A 21,470-nucleotide genomic window follows, 5' to 3' on the forward strand; every position below is an offset into this window, starting at 1 on the left:
CTTGAGGAACTTCAGACTGATACGGAAGGGGGGGGCATGTCTTCTTCACCTCCTTCTTTGCTACAATATATCCATTTATTTCCAATTGTCAATGACAACAGGGACTAAAATCTATAAAATTCATAGAAAATCAACCGTGCCAATTTGCTCAATTTCTCTAGGACTCCATGACACCTCCCCTGTCCTCCATAATCCCTCAAGCAAGGTGTCAAGACCCTAATCCTGTCAAATCACTCTGCCAAGCCTTTCCTCTGGGCAATGCCAGGTGGCAGACTATGCATACATGGACTATTGTCTTCTCATAACCAGTACTCAGGATGTGCTTATCTACGCATATCTCCAGCTCTGCATATTCCCCCCTCCCTCCTCCATATGTTAATCCTGTGTAACCCAACCTCTTCTTAATATATTCATGATGTAATCTGTGTAACCCAACCTCTTCTTAATGTATTCATGATGTAACTGGGATGTATTTTGCACTGTATTCTGGGACATGGAGGGAAGTTTCAAAAGTTCATGTCACCCCTTTCTCGCGGTTCAATCTCGCCTTGAACCTGTTGCGCAATAAACATGGATCTTCTGCAGTTTGCTCCTCTCCGGCTGAACTCATTTTCCTCCGCAGGGATCCGCGGACTTAGTCCGACGAGCTGGGTGGCAGAGCAGCCTCGCACCCAGATTTTACCGTAACAAGACCAACAAACTACAGTGGTACCTCGGGTTACATACGCTTCAGGTTACATACGCTTCAGGTTACAGACTCCGCTAACCCAGAAAGTGCTTCAGGTTAAGAACTTTGCTTCAGGATGAGAACAGAAATCGTGCTCCGGCGGCGCGGCAGCAGCAGGAGGCCCCATTAGCTAAAGTGGTGCTTCAGGTTAAGAACGGACCTCCGGAAAGAATTAAGTACGTAACCTGAGGTACCACTGTACTGAGGCTTCTGTCCCATATCTATCTCACACTTAACATCACAGGGCTGGCTGCAATAGAAAAGGATGCTGGGGTTAGGCCTGCAGGAAGGCTGGAGGGAGAACAGGAAGAGAGGGCTTGTGGACAATGCAAGGAGCAGACCAGAAGAGCAAGGGGCAGTTTGCTAAACAGATACAGGACACAGGCAGGAAAGTCAAGCAGGGTTGGAACATCCGGCGGTTATTTCAAATCACTGGAACCAGGATGCGTCTCAGCAAGCTCATGTGAACAACACGTAAGCAGGGATGAGCTCATGTTGGGAAAGGACTATTGATTTATGGTGTGCTGGTCCAACTTACCGTACCTGAGGAGAAACACGGCAAGTGAGTGAGCCAATGGGGGGCTGCATTTCAGGCTCCCCCACCCCCCCAAATTCTGTCAGATCCAGCTTGGTTGGCTGGAAGTAGTAGAGCATGGATAGGCTAACTAAGGCCCAGGGGCCGGATCCAGCCCAATCGCCTTTTAAATCCAGCCTGCAGACGGTCTGGGAATCAGCGTGTTTTTACATGAGTAGAATGTGTCCTTTTATTTAAAAGGCATCTCTGGGTTATTTGTGGGGCATAGGAATTTGTTCATCCCCCCCTATAGTCCGGCCCCCCACAGGGTCTGAAGGACAGTGGACCGGCCCCCTGCTGAAAGACCTTCTGCTCTGTTCATTGCTGCCTAGAAGAGGAAATTTTCACTTTTAGTTAGATAGGTAAGCTGTCAGGATATGTGCACCACCCAAGAAGTTTAGGATCTTCTACTGGAGTTGAACTGTGTATCTGTTGTGAATATGTGTTTATACCTATAACCTTATACCTGTGGAACGCCCTCCCAGCAGATGTCAAAGCGATAAATAACTACCTGACATTTAGAAGACATCTTAAGGCAGCCCTGTTCAGGGAAGTTTTTAATCTGTGATATTTTACTGTATTCTTTGTTTCTATGGAAGCCGCCCAGAGTGGCTGGGGAAACCCAGCCAGATGGGCGGGGTACAAATAATAAATTATTATTATTATTATTATTACTTACACCCACAATAGGATTACAGGTTAGTTTATTACTTGGGATAAAAGTGACAAGACTGCATGCATGCTTTTTCCAAGCAGAAAGGTCACAATATAAGCGTGCAGCAAATCACACACCTTGATCCCGAGAGTAAAAAGGACACCTCCCTATTCTGAAAGCCTGGAGAGATGGCGCAGCCTGAATGAATGATATTTGTAGCTGCCAATCTTTTTCTCCAAGGAGCTCACGGAGGCATCCGTGATTCTCTCCCTCCTCTTTTTATCCTCACAACCACCTAGATCAGAAGTGAGGATTTCCCTGTATGATTTTGGGCCAAGGTTACCTTATGGAGAAGGTAGACGTCTTTTGGGCGGGAGTGTGTCATGGCGCCTTTATTCATTTGCCCCATTGTTTATTTACTGCAAGTTCCGGTCTATTTGTTATTTTGTTCACCTTGGGCTAGTTTCTAGCTAAATGAACATGAACTGCATAAGAAATGACTGATTGTTTATTTTGTTTGCTTCACTTTTGCAGGAAGATTCATTCACTGTCTGTGCAGAACTCCATTCTTCCCAACAGGAGGCGATAGTTGAACTTTGCTGGCACGTGGGGTTAGTGTGATATTAGCCATTAAGAGGCCGGGATCTTTGCTTATGCCTTCCAAGTCATGTTTAAGGAAAAGTCTGGTACCAGGGTGTTCTGAACCGTAGACCCAGAGGAGTGGCTGGGAGCAGGTATGACGAAGAAGGAGGCCAAAGACGCGAGAATGATCCATTCTAGCGTTTTATTAAGAAATGTATAGGCTTACAGGAAGCCAGGAAGCCAGATTTCCTGGCCTTCTCTTGCAGAGATGCAGGACAGACACTGCAGCAAGGAGATGGTCTGTCCAGACCCAAGCAAAAGCGAATACATTCTGCAGATGCAAAGCTGCATACATTTCATTGCCTAGGACATCCCATTGCTTCACCTGCCCAGTTGAGGGCTTGGGTGGCCAATACCTAAACTTATAGATAGTTCCTCTTTGTGGACTCAGAGCCTAGCACCCAAGCCCCAAGCTTGTATCAAAGCAAGCGAATATAAGCATATATGAGCTCATTGCTACAACAGGTACCAATTAATTGTGGTGTTATCTTGACTACCAAGATGGCATTAGCAGAGTTTCCGGAACCGTTCACCTTTGGTTCAACACATAGGGTTAAAATAGGGGGTCTCTTTTTAGATCTATGCCAGTGTCCCTGATGCCATGATCTGCAGCCTTAAACCCTAAAAAAGAAGTTCAGATTGCCACCCATCGTTGTGATGTGCCCTATCCAATGGGGGTGGGGGAAGAGGACACCTTGCTATCCCAAAACCATCTCACTTAAAAAATAAAGAGGTACGTAGCTGGTTTTCACCAACCTCCTTGCCATCCCGTCTCTTGCCTTGCTTTCATATTCAGACATGCTTCTAGATCACAGATTTGTAGAAACAGAGCATCTGCAAAAGATACAAGTTGAGAGAAGCAAAGAGCACCCAAAATCGAGGCCACAACTGGGTGCAAAATTTAGCGCAGATGAGGGAAGGGATGATGGTGTTAAGGAGAGGAGCGGTCATCACTGTACCAGTCATCATTGTACCACGAATCATAATTGGACGCACCATAATAAAGCCAATAAGGCATTTCGTCATCGCTGGAATGTGGATCGGGGTAATCCCTGTAGTAACGGTCATCCTCTTCTTCTGCCATTGATGGTGGGTGAAGTGTGATGCTGCTTTGCAACACCTTCATCCCACGCCAGGATGGCTCCCTGTCTTCACTTCGGCCTTGCGCTTTGTGTTCAAAGTGGATATGACGGACACCTTGAGGGTAGTCGTAAAAAGTGCATGACAGCTGGAGAGGAGAGAGAAAGGGAGGAGGCTGCTGGGTCTGGGGGAGGTTGCAGAGAGGAAACTACCCCTTCCAGGATGGAACTTCTCCCCCCACAGCTGTGTCTGGAGGGGCAGAAGTGGGGAAGCCAACAGTAGGGGGAGCCAGAGTCAAGGAGAGACAGAGGCAGACTAGTTATGTCCCCATTCTCCTCTTGCCTGATGTTAAGCAAGAGGAGGAAGCTCGCAGGTAGTCAACCAGGTGAGCTGCTTGTCAGTAAGACACTTGGAGGTTTTCTATAACCTAGTGGTATATCTCTTTTATGAAATATTTACACAAGAAGGCCTGCATGTTGTAGCAGACGGAGGTTGGTGGGACTACTTTCACCCCCATAGACCGCCCTCCACTAATTTAACAAAGCGTGCATTTTCTACTCAGGCTCAGCTCACCGGAAACCACATTGACACACTAGATTCTTCATACTGATGTTCTTCAAGGACTTCAGAGTCTGCAGACAACAGCTTCACGATCAGTTTATAGCATGAACCAGGCTCTCTTGAAAAGCTGGTTTTTTTTTGGGGGGGGGGGAAGGAAGAGAGAGAAATTATATGAGCCTGGGAGAAATTGAGGTCCAGCTGGGCACATCAACCACCACTATTTCTGCCACTACAACATGGTGATTGAGAGAGATCTTGGCAGTGCTTTTTCCCTAAAAAAATGTTTAGGGGTACTCTCATTTTGACTCAATAAAATCACCATGTTATAGTTCAAATCAGGGGAAATAAATACAGTAAGTGGAAAAAAGTACAAAGAAACTTTTTTTTTATTTGGATTACTTCATATGACACAGCTGATGATTTACCGTGCTAGAGAAGAAATTACACTTTTTAAGTTTCTTCTCCCATTAGATTCACAAAATGTTTAGGGGTATGTGTACCCCTGCATTTCCCCAGAAAAAAAGCACTGGATCTTGGTGCCAGCATTTTTATATTTCTGGTTATCTTTGGTCAGGGAAGTGAAGAGACTCAATATTAGGAAGTGTCTCATTAACATTCAAAATAAAACTAAAAGATGGGTTCCAGTGCCTTCCTGATTAACACATGTGGTAACTAATTTGGACTGGGTGCCACTCTAAATAAGCGGAGACAAACTGCAATCCCTAATTGGCAGTAGCTCAGTGGTTGGAGCATCTGCTTTGCTCCAGGTCTCTTGTTCAATCCTTGGCATCTCCAGATAAGACTGAAACCCTTGAGAACCACTGCCCTCTCTGTGCCGCCATGGAAGCGATGGCCAACGGCAGCCTTCATTCCTCTAGACAACTGCCCCTGGGGCTGAAGCCTAGGTCCAAGCAGACCTTCCCCTCTGCCTCCAACCCACTGACCTCATCTATCCTTGGACTATCCTCACACATGCCGAGAACTTGGTTTGGGGTGTTCACCCTCCCCGCACCCCAGCCTGGACAGGACACTTGGCACTCACCAGTCCTCCACCTCAATCGTGGGTCTGGCTTCATCCATCAGTTCGTCCCAGTAGCCCTCATCCTTCAAGGTGATGAGCTGAGATTTGCTGCAGGGCCTGAGACATTAAGCAACACCATCACTACCCCACAGCATTGGGGGATGTAGGTGGCGCTGTGGTCTAAACCACTGAGCCACTTGGGCATGCCCATCAGAAGGTTGGCTGTTCGAATCCCTGCAACGGGGTGAGCTCCCATTGCTCTGTCCCAGCTCCTGCCAACCTAGCAGTTCGAAAGCACGCCAGTGCAAGTAGATAAATAGGTGGGAAGGTAAACAGTGTTTCCATGAACTCTGGCTCCCGTCACGGTGTCCCGTTGTGCCAGAAGCAGTCTAGTCCTGCTGACCACATGACCCGGAAAGCTGTCTGTGGACAAACGCCGGCCCCCTCAGTCTGAATGCGAGACGAGCGCCCATAGTTGCCTTTGACTGGACTTAACCATCCAGGGGTCCTTGACCTTTACCTTTTATCCACAGCTTTTGGACCACGTGTTCTGAAAGGCTCAGCAGCTGGCTATTGTGGGCCACCTCCAGCTCCCTGGAAAGAAAGTTTGCCCCCTCCTATGCAGAGGCAAGGAATGATGGTCTGCTAGCAACCTTTTTAAGGGAAAGCCACTGGGGGCCTAGCCCTCATCACTCCCCACAACACACATTTCTTTGGTCCATACAAAAAAAAAGAACAGCTCATTTGATAGGATTTGGTGATGCAGTTTGCTTCAGCTTTTTGTGACCATTGCATTTTTATGGGTTATATTTATGGGGGGGGGGGGCAGAATACAGTGTGAAGCACAAGAACTCACACCAGGGCAAATGAAAACTCCCTTTTCTCATCTTTAATTGGATTTCAGTTCGGACAATGATAGGTTCCTCACCCGTTACATGCAGCAAAGCATTTGTAGACCTGAACAGGAGCATCTTCATTATTCTTCCAATGAATGCTGATTGTCCTAGAGATGAATTTTGAGTCTTCTATGGAGAGTTCCTCAGTTTCCCAGTGGCCCTCGGCAGGTGTCTGGATTTCCCAGGAGTCCAGGCCATCTGACGCAGTGTGTGTGATGGGGAGACAGAAAATGAAGGGAGAGGCTTTGAGTGCATGGAAGTAGCCCGTGGGTTAGAAAGAAAACAAGAATGACTTAGGCCACTTTCAGACTGTCACTCTTTCCAAGAGGGACCCAATTGCATAATGGAAAGTTCAGGGTCTCAGATTCAGGCTGGTCTGATGATCGTGTGCAAGAAACCCGCATCTCAACAAATCAGACTTCTTGACACAATGCCATAAAACCTCCCCACAAATGAATTTGCTCTATAAATAGCCAGTATCCTTAAATGTGGGGCAAATAATCAGGATGAAGGTGCAAAAAACAGGCAGCCTGGAAATGACCGTAGTTAAATTATCACCCTTGGTTTGCTTGATTAAGTAGTAGACACCCAGAAGTTAACTGACATTATTACATTGGGTCAATTAATTCTAATACGTGCAGTAATTGCATGTTGATTGCCCTCCTAAAAGACAAAGTCCAGCAACTGGAGGAACGTGTAGCTACGCTCCAAAGAATTAGAGAGCTGGAGCTCTTCTTGGAAGCAACAGAGCACACCGTCTCCACCAAGGAGGAGACAGGGGACTCCCCTGAGAAGGAGGCTAGTTCACCAACACAGGAGCCAGATATATGGAGAAACGTGACTCAAAGAAGTAGGAGGCCCAGGGTTCGCTCTGATTGTTTAGAAATACACAATCGTTTTGAGGTCCTCTCCCCTAGCATGGAAGACGAAGAGCAGACTCCATTTGAGGATCTCTCCCTCATTACAGTCGATCAGGTATATGAAGACGAGCAGCAAAGTCAGTCCTCAGGGAATGTGCAGGCGACCTTGGAACGGACAGCTCACGGAATTACCCCGACCAAACCTAAGAGGAGGCGTGTAGTGGTGATAGGGGATTCCCTACTGAGGGGAACAGAAGCAGTCATCTGTGGGCCTGACAAGATGTCTCGGGAAGTGTGCTGTCTCCCCGGGGCTAAGATCCAAGATGTAACTGAACGACTGCAAGGAATCATAAAACCCACTGACAAATACCCCTTCCTCTTGGTTCATGTGGGAACCAATGACACTGCTTGCAATAGCCTCCAGAAGATCAAAAGAGACTACGAGGCTCTGGGCAGGAAATCGAAGCAATTAAATGCACAAATTGTCATCTCATCTGTCCTCCCAGTTGAACGACGTGGCCCAGGGAGAGAGGGAAAAATAGTGGAAGTAAACAGCTGGCTTCGCAAATGGTGTAAACAGGAACGGTTTGGATTCTTCGATCACGGACTGCAGTTTCTGGAAGATGGACTTCTGGCAAGCGATGGGCTGCACCTCACAACGGTTGGGAGGAATGTTTTTGCCAAAAATCTCAGAAACCTCATCAGGAGGGCTTTAAACTGACTAATGTGGGGGAGGGAGACAGTGCTCCTGAAGGTAGGAGTCTATCAACTGATGAAGATGATCATCCAAATGTCATAGACCAAATGGAGCAAACAGCACGCAGACCTGGTGGTGGGAGGAAAAAATCCTTAAATAAGAGACACAGGGGAATGATTAATGGGCTTCAATGTCTGTACACTAATGCGCAAAGCATGGGAAATAAACAAGATGAGCTTGAGCTCTTGGTACAGCAAACTAAATATGACATAATAGGCATCACTGAAACCTGGTGGGATAAGTCCCACGATTGGAATGTAATAATGGAGGGATACAATCTATTTCAGAGAAACAGACCAGACAGGAAAGGAGGAGGAGTGGCATTATATGTCAGGGATGTGTATACCTGTGAAGAGATCCAAGATTTAGAACCTCAAAGCCAAAGTGAGAGCATTTGGGTCAAAATTAAGGGAGAGAAGAATAACAGTGACCTCATTGTGGGAGTTTACTATAGATCCCCAAGCCAAACGGAGGACATAGATGATGCCTTCCTGGAACAGATGGCCAAGCATGCAAAAGGAAGGGAGATAGTAGTAATGGGGGACTTCAATTACCCGGATATTTGTTGGATGTCAAACTCAGCCAAGAGCATAAGGTCAAATAGATTCCTCACTGGCCTTGCAGACAACTTCATTGTCCAGAAAGTGGGAGAAGCAACAAGAGGAACAGCCATTTTAGATCTGGTCCTAACCAATGCTGATGACCTGGTTAGTGGGGTAGAAGTGGAAGGATCATTAGGCGCGAGTGATCATGCTCTTCTGAAGTTTACTATACAGCGGAAAGGAGCAGCCAAGCATACTAGGACTCAATTTCTTGACTTTAAGAAAGCCGACTTCATAAAACTTAGGGAAGTGCTGGGTGAGATCCCATGGACAGTAATACTAAAAGGAAAGGGAGTTCATAATGGCTGGGAGTTTGTTAAGAGGGAGATAGTAAAAGCACAACTTCAGGCAATACCGATGAGACAGAAGCATGGAAGGTGCCTAAAGAAGCCAGGGTGGCTATCTAAAGAACTTCTAACTGAGTTAAGATTAAAAAAGGATGTGTACAAAAAATGGAAAAGGGGGGAAACCACCAAAGAGGAATTCAAACAAATAGCCAGCACATGTAGACTCAAAGTCAGAAAAGCTAAGTCACAGAATGAACTCAGGCTTGCTAGAGAGGTTAAAAGCAACAAAAAAGGCTTTTATGGGTATGTTCGTAGCAAAAGGAAGAACAAAGAAACAGTGGGGTCACTCAGAGGAGAAGATGGAGAAATGCAAACAGGGGACACAGAAAGGGCTGCACTCCTCAATGCTTTCTTTGCCTCAGTCTTCTCCGATAAAGAAAACAATGCCCGACCTGAAGAATTTGGAGCAAATGATTCAGCAGAGAAAACACAGCCCAGAATAACTAAGGAGATAGTACAAGAATACTTGGCTAGTTTAGATGTATTCAAGTCTCCAGGGCCAGATGAACTGCATCCAAGAGTATTAAAAGAACTGGCAGATGTGATCTCAGAACCACTGGCAGTCATCTTTGAGAATTCCTGGAGAACAGGCGAAGTCCCGGCAGACTGGAGGAGGGCAAATGTTGTCCCTATTTTCAAAAAGGGGGAAAGAGAGGACCCAAATAATTACCGCCCAGTCAGTCTGACATCAATACCAGGGAAGATTCTGGAGCAGATCATTAAGCAAACAGTCTGTGAGCACCTAGAAAGGAATGCTGTGATCACCAATAGTCAGCATGGATTTCTGAAAAATAAGTCATGTCAGACTAACCTGATCTCATTTTATGACAGAATTACAAGCCTGGTAGATGAAGGGAACGCAGTGGATGTAGCCTACCTTGATTTCAGCAAGGCATTTGACAAGGTGCCCCATGATATTCTTGTAAAGAAGCTGGTAAAATGCGGTCTTGACTATGCTACCACTCAGTGGATTTGTAACTGGCTGACTGACCGAACCCAAAGGGTGCTCATCAATGGTTCCTCTTCATCCTGGAGAAGAGTGACTAGTGGGGTGCCACAGGGTTCTGTCTTGGGCCCGGTCTTATTCAACATCTTTATCAACGACTTGGAGGATGGACTCAAGGGCATCCTGATCAAATTTGCAGATGACACCAAACTGGGAGGGGTGGCTAACACCCCAGAGGACAGGATCACACTTCAAAACGACCTTGACAGATTAGAGAACTGGGCCAAAACAAACAAGATGAACTTTAACAGGGAGAAATGTAAAGTATTGCACTTGGGCAAAAAAAATGAGAGGCACAAATACAAGATGGGTGACACCTGGCTTGAGAGCAGTACATGTGAAAAGGATCTAGGAGTCTTGGTTGACCACAAACTTGACATGAGCCAACAGTGTGACGCGGCAGCTAAAAAAGCCAATGCAATTCTGGGCTGCATCAATAGGAGTATAGCATCTAGATCAAGGGAAGTAATAGTGCCACTGTATTCTGCTCTGGTCAGACCTCACCTGGAGTACTGTGTCCAGTTCTGGGCACCACAGTTCAAGAAGGACACTGACAAACTGGAACGTGTCCAGAGGAGGGCAACCAAAATGGTCAAAGGCCTGGAAACGATGCCTTATGAGGAACGGCTAAGGGAGCTGGGCATGTTTAGCCTGGAGAAGAGGAGGTTAAGGGGGGATATGATAGCCATGTTCAAATATATGAAGGGATGTCACATGGAGGAGGGAGAAAGGTTGTTTTCTGCTGCTCCAGAGAAGCGGACACGGAGCAATGGATCCAAACTACAAGAAAGAAGATTCCACCTAAACATTAGGAAGAACTTCCTGACAGTAAGAGCTGTTTGACAGTGGAATTTGCTGCCAAGGAGTGTGGTGGAGTCTCCTTCTTTGGAGGTCTTTAAGCAGAGGCTTGACAACCATATGTCAGGAGTGCTCTGATGGTGTTTCCTGCTTGGCAGGGGGTTGGACTCGATGGCCCTTGTGGTCTCTTCCAACTCTATGATTCTATGATTCTATGATTCTAATAGATCTACTCTGAGGAGCAGGTGTAGGGAATCTTTGCCCCGCCCCCCAGATGTTGCTAAACTACCATTTCCATCATCCTGGGTCATTTCTCGACTGCTGGGGTGGATGGGAGCTGTAGTTCCGCAACCTCTAGGTTCCCACACCTGGAAAAAACAAGGTGCTTGGCTATTTAGAATATGCAATTTTATATATATATGAGATACAATGTGTATGTATGTCTGTGTGTATATAGATATAGAGTGGTACCTCGGGTTACATACGCTTCAGGTTACATATGCTTCAGGTTACAGACTCCGCTAACCCAGAAATAGTGCTTCAGGTTAAGAACTTTGCTTCAGGTTGAGAATAGAAATCGTGCTCCGGCGGCGCAGCGGCAGCGAGAAGCCCCATTAGCTAAAGTGGTGCTTCAGGTTAAGAACAGTTTCAAGTTAAGTACAAACCTCCGGAATGAATTAAGTACTTAACCCGAGGTACCACTGTATAAAGATATATATACAGTGGTGCCCCGCAAGACGAATGCCTCGCAAGACGGAAAACCCGCTAGACAAAAGGGTTTTCTGTTTTTCAATGCGCTTCGCAGGACGAATTTCTCTATGGGCTTGCTTTGCAAGACGAAAATGTCTTGCAATTTTTTTCTGCTCCCCGCCCCCTTTTTCTAAGGCACTAAGCTGCTAATAGCCTTTTAGCAGCTAATCCGCTAATCCCTTAAGCCTTTAATAGCCGCTAAACCGCTAATAGCGCTAATGCGCTAATAGGGTTGCTTCGCAAGACGAAAAAACCGCTAGACGAAGAGACTCGCGGAACGGATTCTTTTCGTCTTGCGAGGCACCACTGTATATTGGCTGGGCGATAACTGGTTTTCAAGGCCACCACGAGGCCTTGCAGATTGTCGCTGCTACTGGCAACCTGTATCGTGGTCATGGCATGGTGTTTCTGCCACTGCTGCTTCTTCTGCCTCCTAGCAGGTCTGCTGGTGGTCTGGCAGTCCCAGGTTATTTGTATTCACTATGACTCATCGCCATACTTTGGATTGTCCTGAATACCACCATTTGGTAGCCAAGCCCAAGACCAAAAGTCCTGTTGGGATGCATTGTGGCTTGCCTGCTGATGATTGATAATATTGTCATTTATCCGTTTCAGACCCCTAAGTAGTAGCAGTTGCCAGGACATTGTCCTGTTCACCTCTGTATAGTTTCATCCTTATTTCAGACACGATGGTAGATTGCAATGTTTAACTGGTGACAAGACTGGTGATATTGTGAGCTTTAGCGGCTGATAACATAGCAGTGTTTAGCTGGTGAGTTATTGTGATATTGAAAACCAGATATCGTATAGCCCTTATACACATTGTGATTTATGATATATTACCAGCTCAAATATTATGAAAAAATTATCATCAGGGGAACTTCAAACCGGTTTTGGACGATATATCGCCCAGCCCGAGTGTAGACATTACTGTGCTAGATGAACCAATATTGGGACTCAGTGCAATATAGCTTTTTATGTTCCTAAAGGCTTTGTGATTCAGATCTCTGTCCAGGAGTGTTTTACTCTCCCAGATAAATGTGAACGTACCTTGACCATCAGGGTTCTTGATTAAGTTCTTCTTTAGGCGGGAGAAAATGTAGAAAGCCAATGGCTTTGGAGAAGAGTCGTGGTCCCTTTTCCGGAACTTGCGCTTCCACAGGACCGGCAGGTCTACCAAGTCCCGCCACTGAGAGCAGACCAGCCGGCAATTGCAAATGAGGTCGCTTGCTGGAACCAGAGACAAGATATCCAACAGAAGGTGTTCGGGCAAATTTTCCATGTTCCCTGCCATCAATGAGGTCTCAGCCGCCTGAAGAGATGAACCACGAAAGAGGGGAGCAAGGGGAAGGAGCAAGCATACAAGATCTGTGAGTGGGCCATAGGCAAGGACAAGCGTTAAATGCTTCAGTTCAGCTGCTTTATACCTAGTCAGACCCCCTATTGATCCATCTAGCTTAGCATTTCCCAACCCTGCTGCCCATTGATTCATGACCCGCTCCCCGAGATGGGTGCAGGAAGTGGAAAGCCATGCCATGCCAATAAGACTTGTGTCTCCTGTTCCTGGTTCAGTTGGAGAAATTTATGTACCTCCCTGTTTAATAGTGAGCAGCTAGCACAAATCTCTCTGGCTCCGTGTCCATACTAGGAGCCAACTTCCAGGGGTTGAGGGGGCTTCACTGCCCCATAGAATGTTTGAGGGAGACCCCCCCCCAAAAAAAATGTTGATGGGCATTGCAATTCAAATGGTGTGCATGCGCCACATCATTATCATCATCATCATCATTGTTAAGAAGAAAAAAAAAAGATATATATTGGAAACCATGGAGGGGCGGGGGAAGCCTGGGGATTCAGTGAATCCCATAAATGTATAAAATCGATTAGTTTAAATACAAATTTTGTCTGTAAATTTTTTTAAAAAAAGAAAGATCCACCGTCTTGGATGCGTTCCCCCTCCCCCCCATCTTCCAGGGGTTGATGGGGCTTCGCCACCCCATAGAATGTTTGACAGATGCCCCATCAAGTTGATGGGCATTGCAATTCAATTGGTGTGCATCCGTGCATCATCATCATCATCATCATTATTTATTGAATTTATATACCGCCCTATACCCAAAGGTCTCAGGGCGGTTCACATCGAAAGATCACAATATATAAATTAAAAATAAAAGCAAGAGCCCAATAATACCTCCTTAAAAAGAGCCAGATTTTAAAAGGGTATGGGATGTTGATCAGGTCAACCAAAGGCCTGGTTAAAAAGGAACTTTTTTGCCTGGCACCTAAAGGTGTATAATGAAGGTGTCTGGCGAACTTCCCTGGGGAGAGCATTTCACAGACGGGGAGCCACTGCAGAGAAGGCCCCGTTCTCGTGTTGCCACCCTCTGACCTCTCGAGGAGGAGGCCTCAGAAGATGATCTCAGGGTCCGGGTAGGTCCATATGGAAAGAGGCAGTCCTTAAGGCATTGTATCATGTGATTGATTATGCAAGGCAGGGCTTACCTGCCCCTCCCCCCACATTTTATTCAAGTTGGCACCCCTGTCCGGGTCAATACATTTTTTTTTAAAAGGCCATGTGTGGGTTCGATCTTCACTCATACTAGTCTACCTTACAGGGGTGTTGTTCCACAGAACCTGCCTCTTTGTGAAGATGGACACTTTGAGCATGTGCAGAGTTCTATCTGAGAGCCCAAGTGCAAATGGACTCCTGTCAGCTGCCCTTCCCAGATCCTGCCCCATTGTAAAGATCCACCCTTTGAAGAAATACCAAAGGACCTGAAATGACTCTATGTATGCGACAGCTGCTAAGATGCTTTTCGCCCAGGGGTGGAAATAAGAGAAAACTCCAACCAAAGAAGAATGGATAATCGAGATGGTGGACTACGCCGAAATGGCAAAATTGATGGGGAAGATCAGACACCAAGATGATAAGAAATTTAAGGAATGGAAAAAGCTTATAGAATACCTTAAAGAACACTGTAAGCACTTGAAGATGTTAGCAGGACTTGTAATGTGATTTTGTAGGGTTAAAAGTGGATATAAACCAAATTGGATAAATATAATTAGATACAGTAAGGGGGGGGGATATATATATATATATTATATGTTGGAAGACATGGGTGGGGGGGAAGCCGGGGGATTCAGGGAATCCCATGATGTATAAAATTGATTATGTTTAAATACAAACGTTATCTGTAAATATATATATATATATTTAAAAAGATCCATCCTCTTCGATGTGCTTCTCTCCCCCCACCATCCCTTCCGAGGCTTACCTGGTCTGGAACGGGCGCAGGAGTCACGCTGAGCCTCCGAGAGCAAGTCTGATCTCCGCCCCGCTCCATCGCCAGGCAGCAGGGAGAAAACGAAAGCGATCCTAGTCCAGGCTCTCAGTTCCGAGAAACGACCCGCCCACCGCCATCAATCCCTCTGGTCGGGAGGAGGGGGCAAGGAGCGGAATCCCCGCCGGGGCGTATTTGCATCAGAGGACGCGCTTCTAGCGAGTCAACGCGTGTTTACAAAAATATTGTACAGAAGTGGACTCATTAGCAGGGTTTGAGTAAACACTTACAATTAAGAAAACAAATATAAAAGTCAAGATGCAACAATCGGGAAAACAACAAAGTGTAAGAGGTAATTTGAAAACATATGGTAGAAAATTGATAAGAATACAACAATATTTAGCTAAATGATTACAAAACTAAGGTAGAATAAAACAGGCAGTAGAAGCAAATACTTAAAGAACCAGGAAAGGAGGTTGAGGGAAGTTGCGGGTGGGGGTGGGGAGAGATTGGGATTTATATATTCTTTTCTTGATAATGATGATTGTGTTGAATAGAAAATTGCAAAACTTAATAAAAATTACTTTAAAAAAATATCTAGCCAATGCGCATCTCGAACCCAACTTTGCCTGTCGCCTTTCCTCCGAGGTGGTTCGCCAATGCGATTCTAGCCTGCGTCAACAGCAGTCTAGTGTCCATAGCAAGAGAAATTACAGTACTGCTCTATTCTGCCTTGGTCAGACCACACCTGGAATTCTGTGTCCTGTTCTGGGTACCACAATTTAAGACTATTAACAAGTTGGAGTATGTGCAGAGGAGGGTGATTGAGATTATCAAGAGTATGGAAACCAAGCCTTATGAGGAATGTTTGAGGGAGTTGGTTATGTTTAGCCTGGGAAAGAGGGGACTGAGATATCTTAAGGGCTGTCACACAGAAGATGGAGTAAGCTTGTTTTTTGCAGAGGTAGGATGGCCACCAGTCAGGGATTGGTTAATTGCATTGCAGTGGTTTGGACAACTGATTTTCAGAGGCAATATGACATATATTTCTTTTTTTAAAAAATCAGATCTTTATTTTGACAGTACAGTGGTACCTCAGGTTACATATGCTTTGGGTTACATACGCTTCAGGTTACACACTCTGCTAACCCAGAAACTTTGCTTCAGGATGAGAACAGAAATCGGGCTCCGGCGGCAGCAGGAGGCCACATTAGCTAAAGTGGTGCTTCAGGTTAAGAACAGTTTCAGGTTAAGAACGGACCTCCGGAAAGAATTAAGTACGTAACCTGAGGTACCACTGTACTGAGGCTTCTGTCCCATATCTATCTCACACTTAACATCACAGGGCTGGCTACAATAGAAAAGGATGCTGGGGTTAGGCCTGCAGGAAGGCTGGAGGTAGAACAGGAAGAGAGGCGCTCGTGGACAATGCAAGGAGCAGACCAGAAGAGCAAGGGGCATTTTGCTAAACAGATACAGGACACAGGCAGGAAAGTCAAGCAGGGTTGGAACATCCGGCGGTTATTTCAAATCACTGGAACCAGGATGCGTCTCAGCAAGCTCATGTGAACAACACGTAAGCAGGGAAGAGCTCATGTTGGGAAAGGACTATTGATTTATGGTGTGCTGGTCCAACGTACCTGAGGAGAAACACGGCAAGTGAGTGAGCCAATGGGGGGCTGCATTTCAGGCTCCCCCACACCCCCCAAATTTTGTCAGATCCAGCTTGGTTGGCTGGAAGTAGTAGAGCATGGGTAGGCTAAGGCCCAGGGGCCGGATCCGGCCCAGTCGCCTTTTAAATCCAGCCCGCAGACAGTCTGGGAATCAATGTGTTTTTACATGAGTAGAATGTGTCCTTTTATTTAAAAGGCATCTCTGGGTTATTTGTGGGGCATAGGAATTTGTTCATCCCCCCCTATAGTCCAGCCCCCCACAAGGTCTGAGGGACAGTGGACCAGCCCCCTGCTGGAAAAGTTTGCTGACCCCTGCAGTAGACCTTCTGCTCTGTTCCTTGTTGCCTAGAAGAGGAAATCTTCACTTTTAGATAGGTAAGTTGTCAGGATACGTGCACCACCCAAGAAGTTTAGGGTCTTCTACTGGAGTTGAACTGTGTATCTGTTGTGAATATGTGTTTATACCCATAACCTTACACCCACAATAACTTCACACCCCAGAGGATTACAGGTTAGTTTATTACTTGGGATAAAAGTGACAAGACTGCGTGCATGTTTTCCAAGCAGAAAGGTCACAATATAAGTGGGCAGCAAATCACACACCTTGATCCCGAGAGTAAAAAGGACACCTCCCTATTCTGAAAGCCTGGAGAGATGGCTCAGCCTGAATGAATGACATTTGTAGCTGCCAATCTTTTTCTCCAAGGAGCTCACGGAGGCGTCTGTGATTCTCTCCCTCCTCCTTTTATCCTCACAACCACCTAGATCAGAAGTGAGGATTTCCCTGTATGATTTTGGGCCAAGGTTACGTTATGGAGAAGGGAGAAGTCTTTTGGGCGGGAGTGTGTCATGGTGCCTTTATTCATTTGCCCCATTGTTTATTTCCTGCAAGTTCCGGTCTATTTGTCATTTTGTTCACCTTGGGCTAGTTTCTAGCTAAATGAACATGAACTGCATAAGAAATGACTGATTGTTTATTTTGTTTGCTTCACTTTTGCAGGAAGATTCATTCACTGTCTGTGCAGAACTCCATTCTTCCCAACAGGAGGCGATAGTTGAACTTTGCTGGCATGTGGGGTTAGCATGATATTAGCCATTAAGAGGCCGGGATCTTTGCTTATGCCTTCCAAGTCATGTTTAAGGAAAAGTCTGGTACCAGGGTGTTCTGAACCGTAGACCCAGAGGAGTGGCTGGGAGCAGGTATGACGAAGAAGGCCAAAGACGTGATAATGATCCATTCTAGCGCTTTATTAAGAAATGTATAGGCTTACAGGAAGCCAGGAAGCCAGATCTCCTGGCCGTCTCTTGCAGAGACACAGGACAGACACTGCAGCAAGGAGATGGTCTGTCCACACCCAAGCAAAAGTGAATACATTCTGCATATGCAAAGCAGCATACATTTCATTGTCTAGGACATCCCATTGCTTCACCTGCCCAGATGAGGGCTTGGGTGGCCAATACCTAATCTTATAGATAGTTCCCCTTTGTGGACTCAGAGCCTAGCACCCAAGCCCCAAGCTTGTATCAAAGCAAGCGAATATAAGCATATATGAGCTCATTGCTACAACAGGTACCAATTAATTGTGGTGTTATCTTGACTACCAAGATGGCATTAGCAGAGTTTCCGGAACCGTTCACCTTTGGTTCAACACATAGGGTTAAAACAGGGGGTCTCTTTTTAGATCTATGCCAGTGTCACTGATGCCATGATCTGCAGCATTAAACCCTAAAAAAGAAGTTCAGATTCCCACCCATCGTTGCGATGTGCCCTATCCAATGGGGGTGGGGGAAGAGGACACCTTGCTATCCCCAAACCATCTCACTTAAAAAATAAAGAGGTACGTAGCTGGTTTTCACCAACCTCCTTGCCATCCCATCTCTTGCCTTGCTTTCATATTCAGGCATGCTTCCAGATCACAGATTTGTAGAAACAGAGCATCTGCATAAGATACAAGTTGAGAGAAGCAAAGAGAACGCAAAATCGAAGCTACAACTGGGTGCAAAATTTAGCGCAGATGAGAGAAGGGATGATGGTTCTTTGAAGGGGCGTGACGGCTTTTTACTTTTGTCAGGTGCTGCTGGTGGTTGCTCGTGAGTAACCAGGCAGGACTCTGACCTGTCTTTAGGTTAATGTTTAATAGGTTATTGTATTTTAATGTTTTACTGGAAGCCGCCCAGAGTGGCTGGGGAAACCCAGCCAGATGGGCGGGGTATAAATAATAAATTATTATTATTATTATTATTATTATTACTACAGGTTTTATTGGAGCAAACTATTTGCAGTGCAGAACCACAAAGTTCATGTCCGTCTTAGTCAGTTGCAGATTCAGTTGCAGAGTGGCCCCTTCCGGTTTCTCCCCCAACATAAGAACTTAGACACCCCAAATCTCCCCTCCTTACATTTCACCCCTTTGTGCAGGTTGGGTGATAGAAACGGCTTCCTGGCTAGCCGCACTTGGGCTCTCAGTAGCATCCTCAAGCCCTCCTCTTGCTCGGCTGCCCCCTTCCCCCTCTGCTCCACTGGAGGTGTGGCTTTCCCCACCACTGGACAAGGCGCTGAGTCCGAGGCTCTCTGTATCCCCCTGCCTCCTACCCCTGTTCTGAGCTTATTATGCACCCTGGAAAAAAAGAACAATGCGCCATTGAGGGACTGTAATAGCCATCCACTACTGCCTTTGGTAGTGGGTGAAGTTTGATGCTGCTTTGCAACACCCTCATCCTACGCCAGAATGGCTCCCCGTCTTCACTTGAGACTTGCTCTGGGAAGATGTACTTATAGAAGTTGGGATGACATCCTTCCATGTGCCTTTTGTGTTCAAAGAGGATATGACGGACACCTTGAGGGTAGTCGTAAATAATGTGTGAAACCTGGAGAGGAGAGAGAAAGGGAGGAGACTGCTGGGTCTGGGGGAGGTTGCAGAGAGGAAACTACCCCTTCCGGGATGGAACTTCTCCCCCCACAGCTGTGTCTGGAGGGGCAGAAGTGGGGAAGCCAACAGTAGGGGGAGCCAGAGCCCAAGGAGAGGCAGAGGCAGTCAGCAAAGTCTAGTTATGTCCCCATTCTCCTCTTGCCGGATGTTAAGCAAGAGGAGGGAGCTCGCAGGTAGTCAACCAGGTGAGCTGCTTGTCAGTAAGACGCTTGGAGGTTTTCTACAATCTAGTGGTATATCTCTTTTATGAAATATTTACACAAGAAGGCCTGCACGTCGTAGCAGACAGAGGTTGGTGGGACCCCTTTCACCCCCATAGACAACCCTCCACGAATTTAACAAAGCTTGTATTTTCTACTCAGGCTCAGCTTACCGGAAACCACGTTGATACTCGAGGTTCTTCATATTGATGTTCTTTAAGGACTTCAGAGTCTGCAGACAACAGCTTCACGGTCAGTTTATAGCATGAATCATACCCACTTGAAAAGCTGTTTTTTTGGGGGGGGGGAGGAAGAGAGAGAAATTATATGAGCCTGGGCACATCAACCGCCACTGATTCTTCCACTACAACATGGTGATTGAGAGAGATCTTGGCAGTGCTTTTTTCCCTAAAAAAATGTTTAGGGGTACTCCCATTTTGACTCAAAAAAATCACCATGTTATACTTCAAATGGGGAAAAATAAATACAGTAAGTGGAAAAAAAGTACAAAGAAAGAGGATGTAAAATTTTGAGCTTTTTTTAGAGGAATCACAGTTGTTCAGCTTCTTTGGGGGGAGCCAATGATCTACGAGTGATCTACCGCAGACGTCCAGTGATCTACCAGTAGATCACGATCTACCTGTTGGACGTGCCTCCTCTAGACAACTGCCCCTGGGGCTGAAGCCTAGGTCCAAGCAGACCTTCCCCTGTGCCTCCAATTCACTGACCACATCTATTCTTGGGATCTCACAGATGCCGAGAACTTGGTTTGGGGTGTCCACCCTCCCCGCACCCCAGCCGGGACAGGACACTTGGCACTCACCAGTCCTTCACCTCAATCATGGGTCTGGCTTCATCCATCAGTTCGTCCCAGTAGCCCTCATCCTTCAAGGTGATGAGCTGAGACTTGCTGCAGGGCCTGAGATATTAAAGAACACCATTACTACCCCCACATCAACATCACTATCCTACAGCATTGGGGATTGCAGGTGGCTCTTTGGACTAAACCACTGAGCCTCTTGGGCTCGCCCATCAGAAGGTTGGCAGTTCGAATCCACGTGACAGGGTGAGCTCCCGTTGCTCCATCCCAGCTCCTGCCAATCTAGCAGTTCAAAAGCACACCAGTGCAAGTAGATAGATAGGTACCGTTGCAGAGGGAAGGTAAATGGCATTTCCGCGCACTCTGGCTTCCGTCACGGTGTCCCGTTGTGCTAGAAGCAGTCTAGTCCTGCTGGCCACATGACCCAGAAAGCTGTGGACAAACGCCGGCTCCCTCAACCTGAAAGCCAGATGAGCGTTGCAACCCCATAGGTGCCTTTGACTGTACTTAACCGTCCAGGGGTCCTTGACCTTTACCTTCTACCCACAGCATTTGGACCACGTGTTCTGAAAGGCTCAGCAGCTGGCTATTGTGGGCCACCTCCAGCTCCCCAGGAAAGAAAGTTTGCCCCCTCTTATGCAGAGGCAAGGAATGATGGTCTGCTAGCAACCTTTTTAAGGGAAAGCCACTGGGGGCCTGGCCCTCATCACTCCCCACAACACACATTTCTTTAGTCCATACACAAAAAAAAGAAAAGCTCATTTGATAGGATTTGGTGATGCAAATTGCTCCACTTTTTTGTGACCATTACATTTTAATGATTTATATTTATTGAGCGGGGGGGGGGGGCTCTCCTTATGCAGAATACAGTGTGAAGCACAAGAACTCGCACAAGGGCAAATGAAAACTCCCTTTCTTCATCTTTAAAAACATCTTGAAGGTCCCAGGCCACAAAGAGGTTAGGCTGGCCTCAACCAGAGCCAGGGCTTTTTCGGTTGTAGCTCCATCACAAGAGACTAGGGCCCTGCGGGACTTGACATCTTTCCGCAGGGCCTGCAAGACAGAGCTGTTCCACCAGGCCTTTGGCCAGGGCACAGCCTGACTCCCTCCTTTGGCAATCCTCACAGAACTTCTAGCCCAGGGGTCTGCAACCTTTAAGACAAAAAGAGCCACTTGGACCCGTTTCTGAAGAAAAAAAAACTGGGAGCCGCAAAACTCGTCATTATATAAATAACTTTTTTGTCACTTTTTTATTATTTCTTTGTTTGACCCCTCAGAATTACTCCTCCTCAT

At 46.4% G+C, this 21,470-nt stretch overlaps 1 protein-coding gene across 2 annotated transcripts; it reads right to left on the reverse strand.

Moving 5' to 3' along the window:
* Positions 1 to 2,723: 2,723 nt before the first annotated feature.
* On the reverse strand, positions 2,724 to 14,694 carry LOC310683820 (F-box only protein 44-like). Of its 2 annotated transcripts, XM_083454229.1 has the most exons (6): positions 14,549 to 14,693; positions 12,327 to 12,588; positions 6,189 to 6,354; positions 5,282 to 5,377; positions 4,252 to 4,366; positions 2,724 to 3,826 (listed from the first exon to the last, which is right to left on the reverse strand). In XM_083454229.1, exons 1-6 carry the CDS (start codon positions 14,615 to 14,617, stop codon positions 3,530 to 3,532), a joined length of 1,005 nt encoding a protein of 334 aa, XP_083310355.1. In that variant the 5' UTR covers positions 14,618 to 14,693; the 3' UTR covers positions 2,724 to 3,529. The 2 variants fall into 2 exon arrangements, with proteins under 2 accessions (XP_083310355.1, XP_083310356.1); XM_083454230.1 differs by lacking the exon at positions 5,282 to 5,377 and having other exon boundaries at positions 14,549 to 14,694.
* Between the last annotated feature and the right edge of the window lie 6,776 nt (positions 14,695 to 21,470).

Source organism: Podarcis tiliguerta (genome assembly GCF_965153285.1).
Source record: "Podarcis tiliguerta genome assembly, chromosome: 8".
Taxonomy (NCBI): Eukaryota; Metazoa; Chordata; class Lepidosauria; order Squamata; family Lacertidae; genus Podarcis; species Podarcis tiliguerta.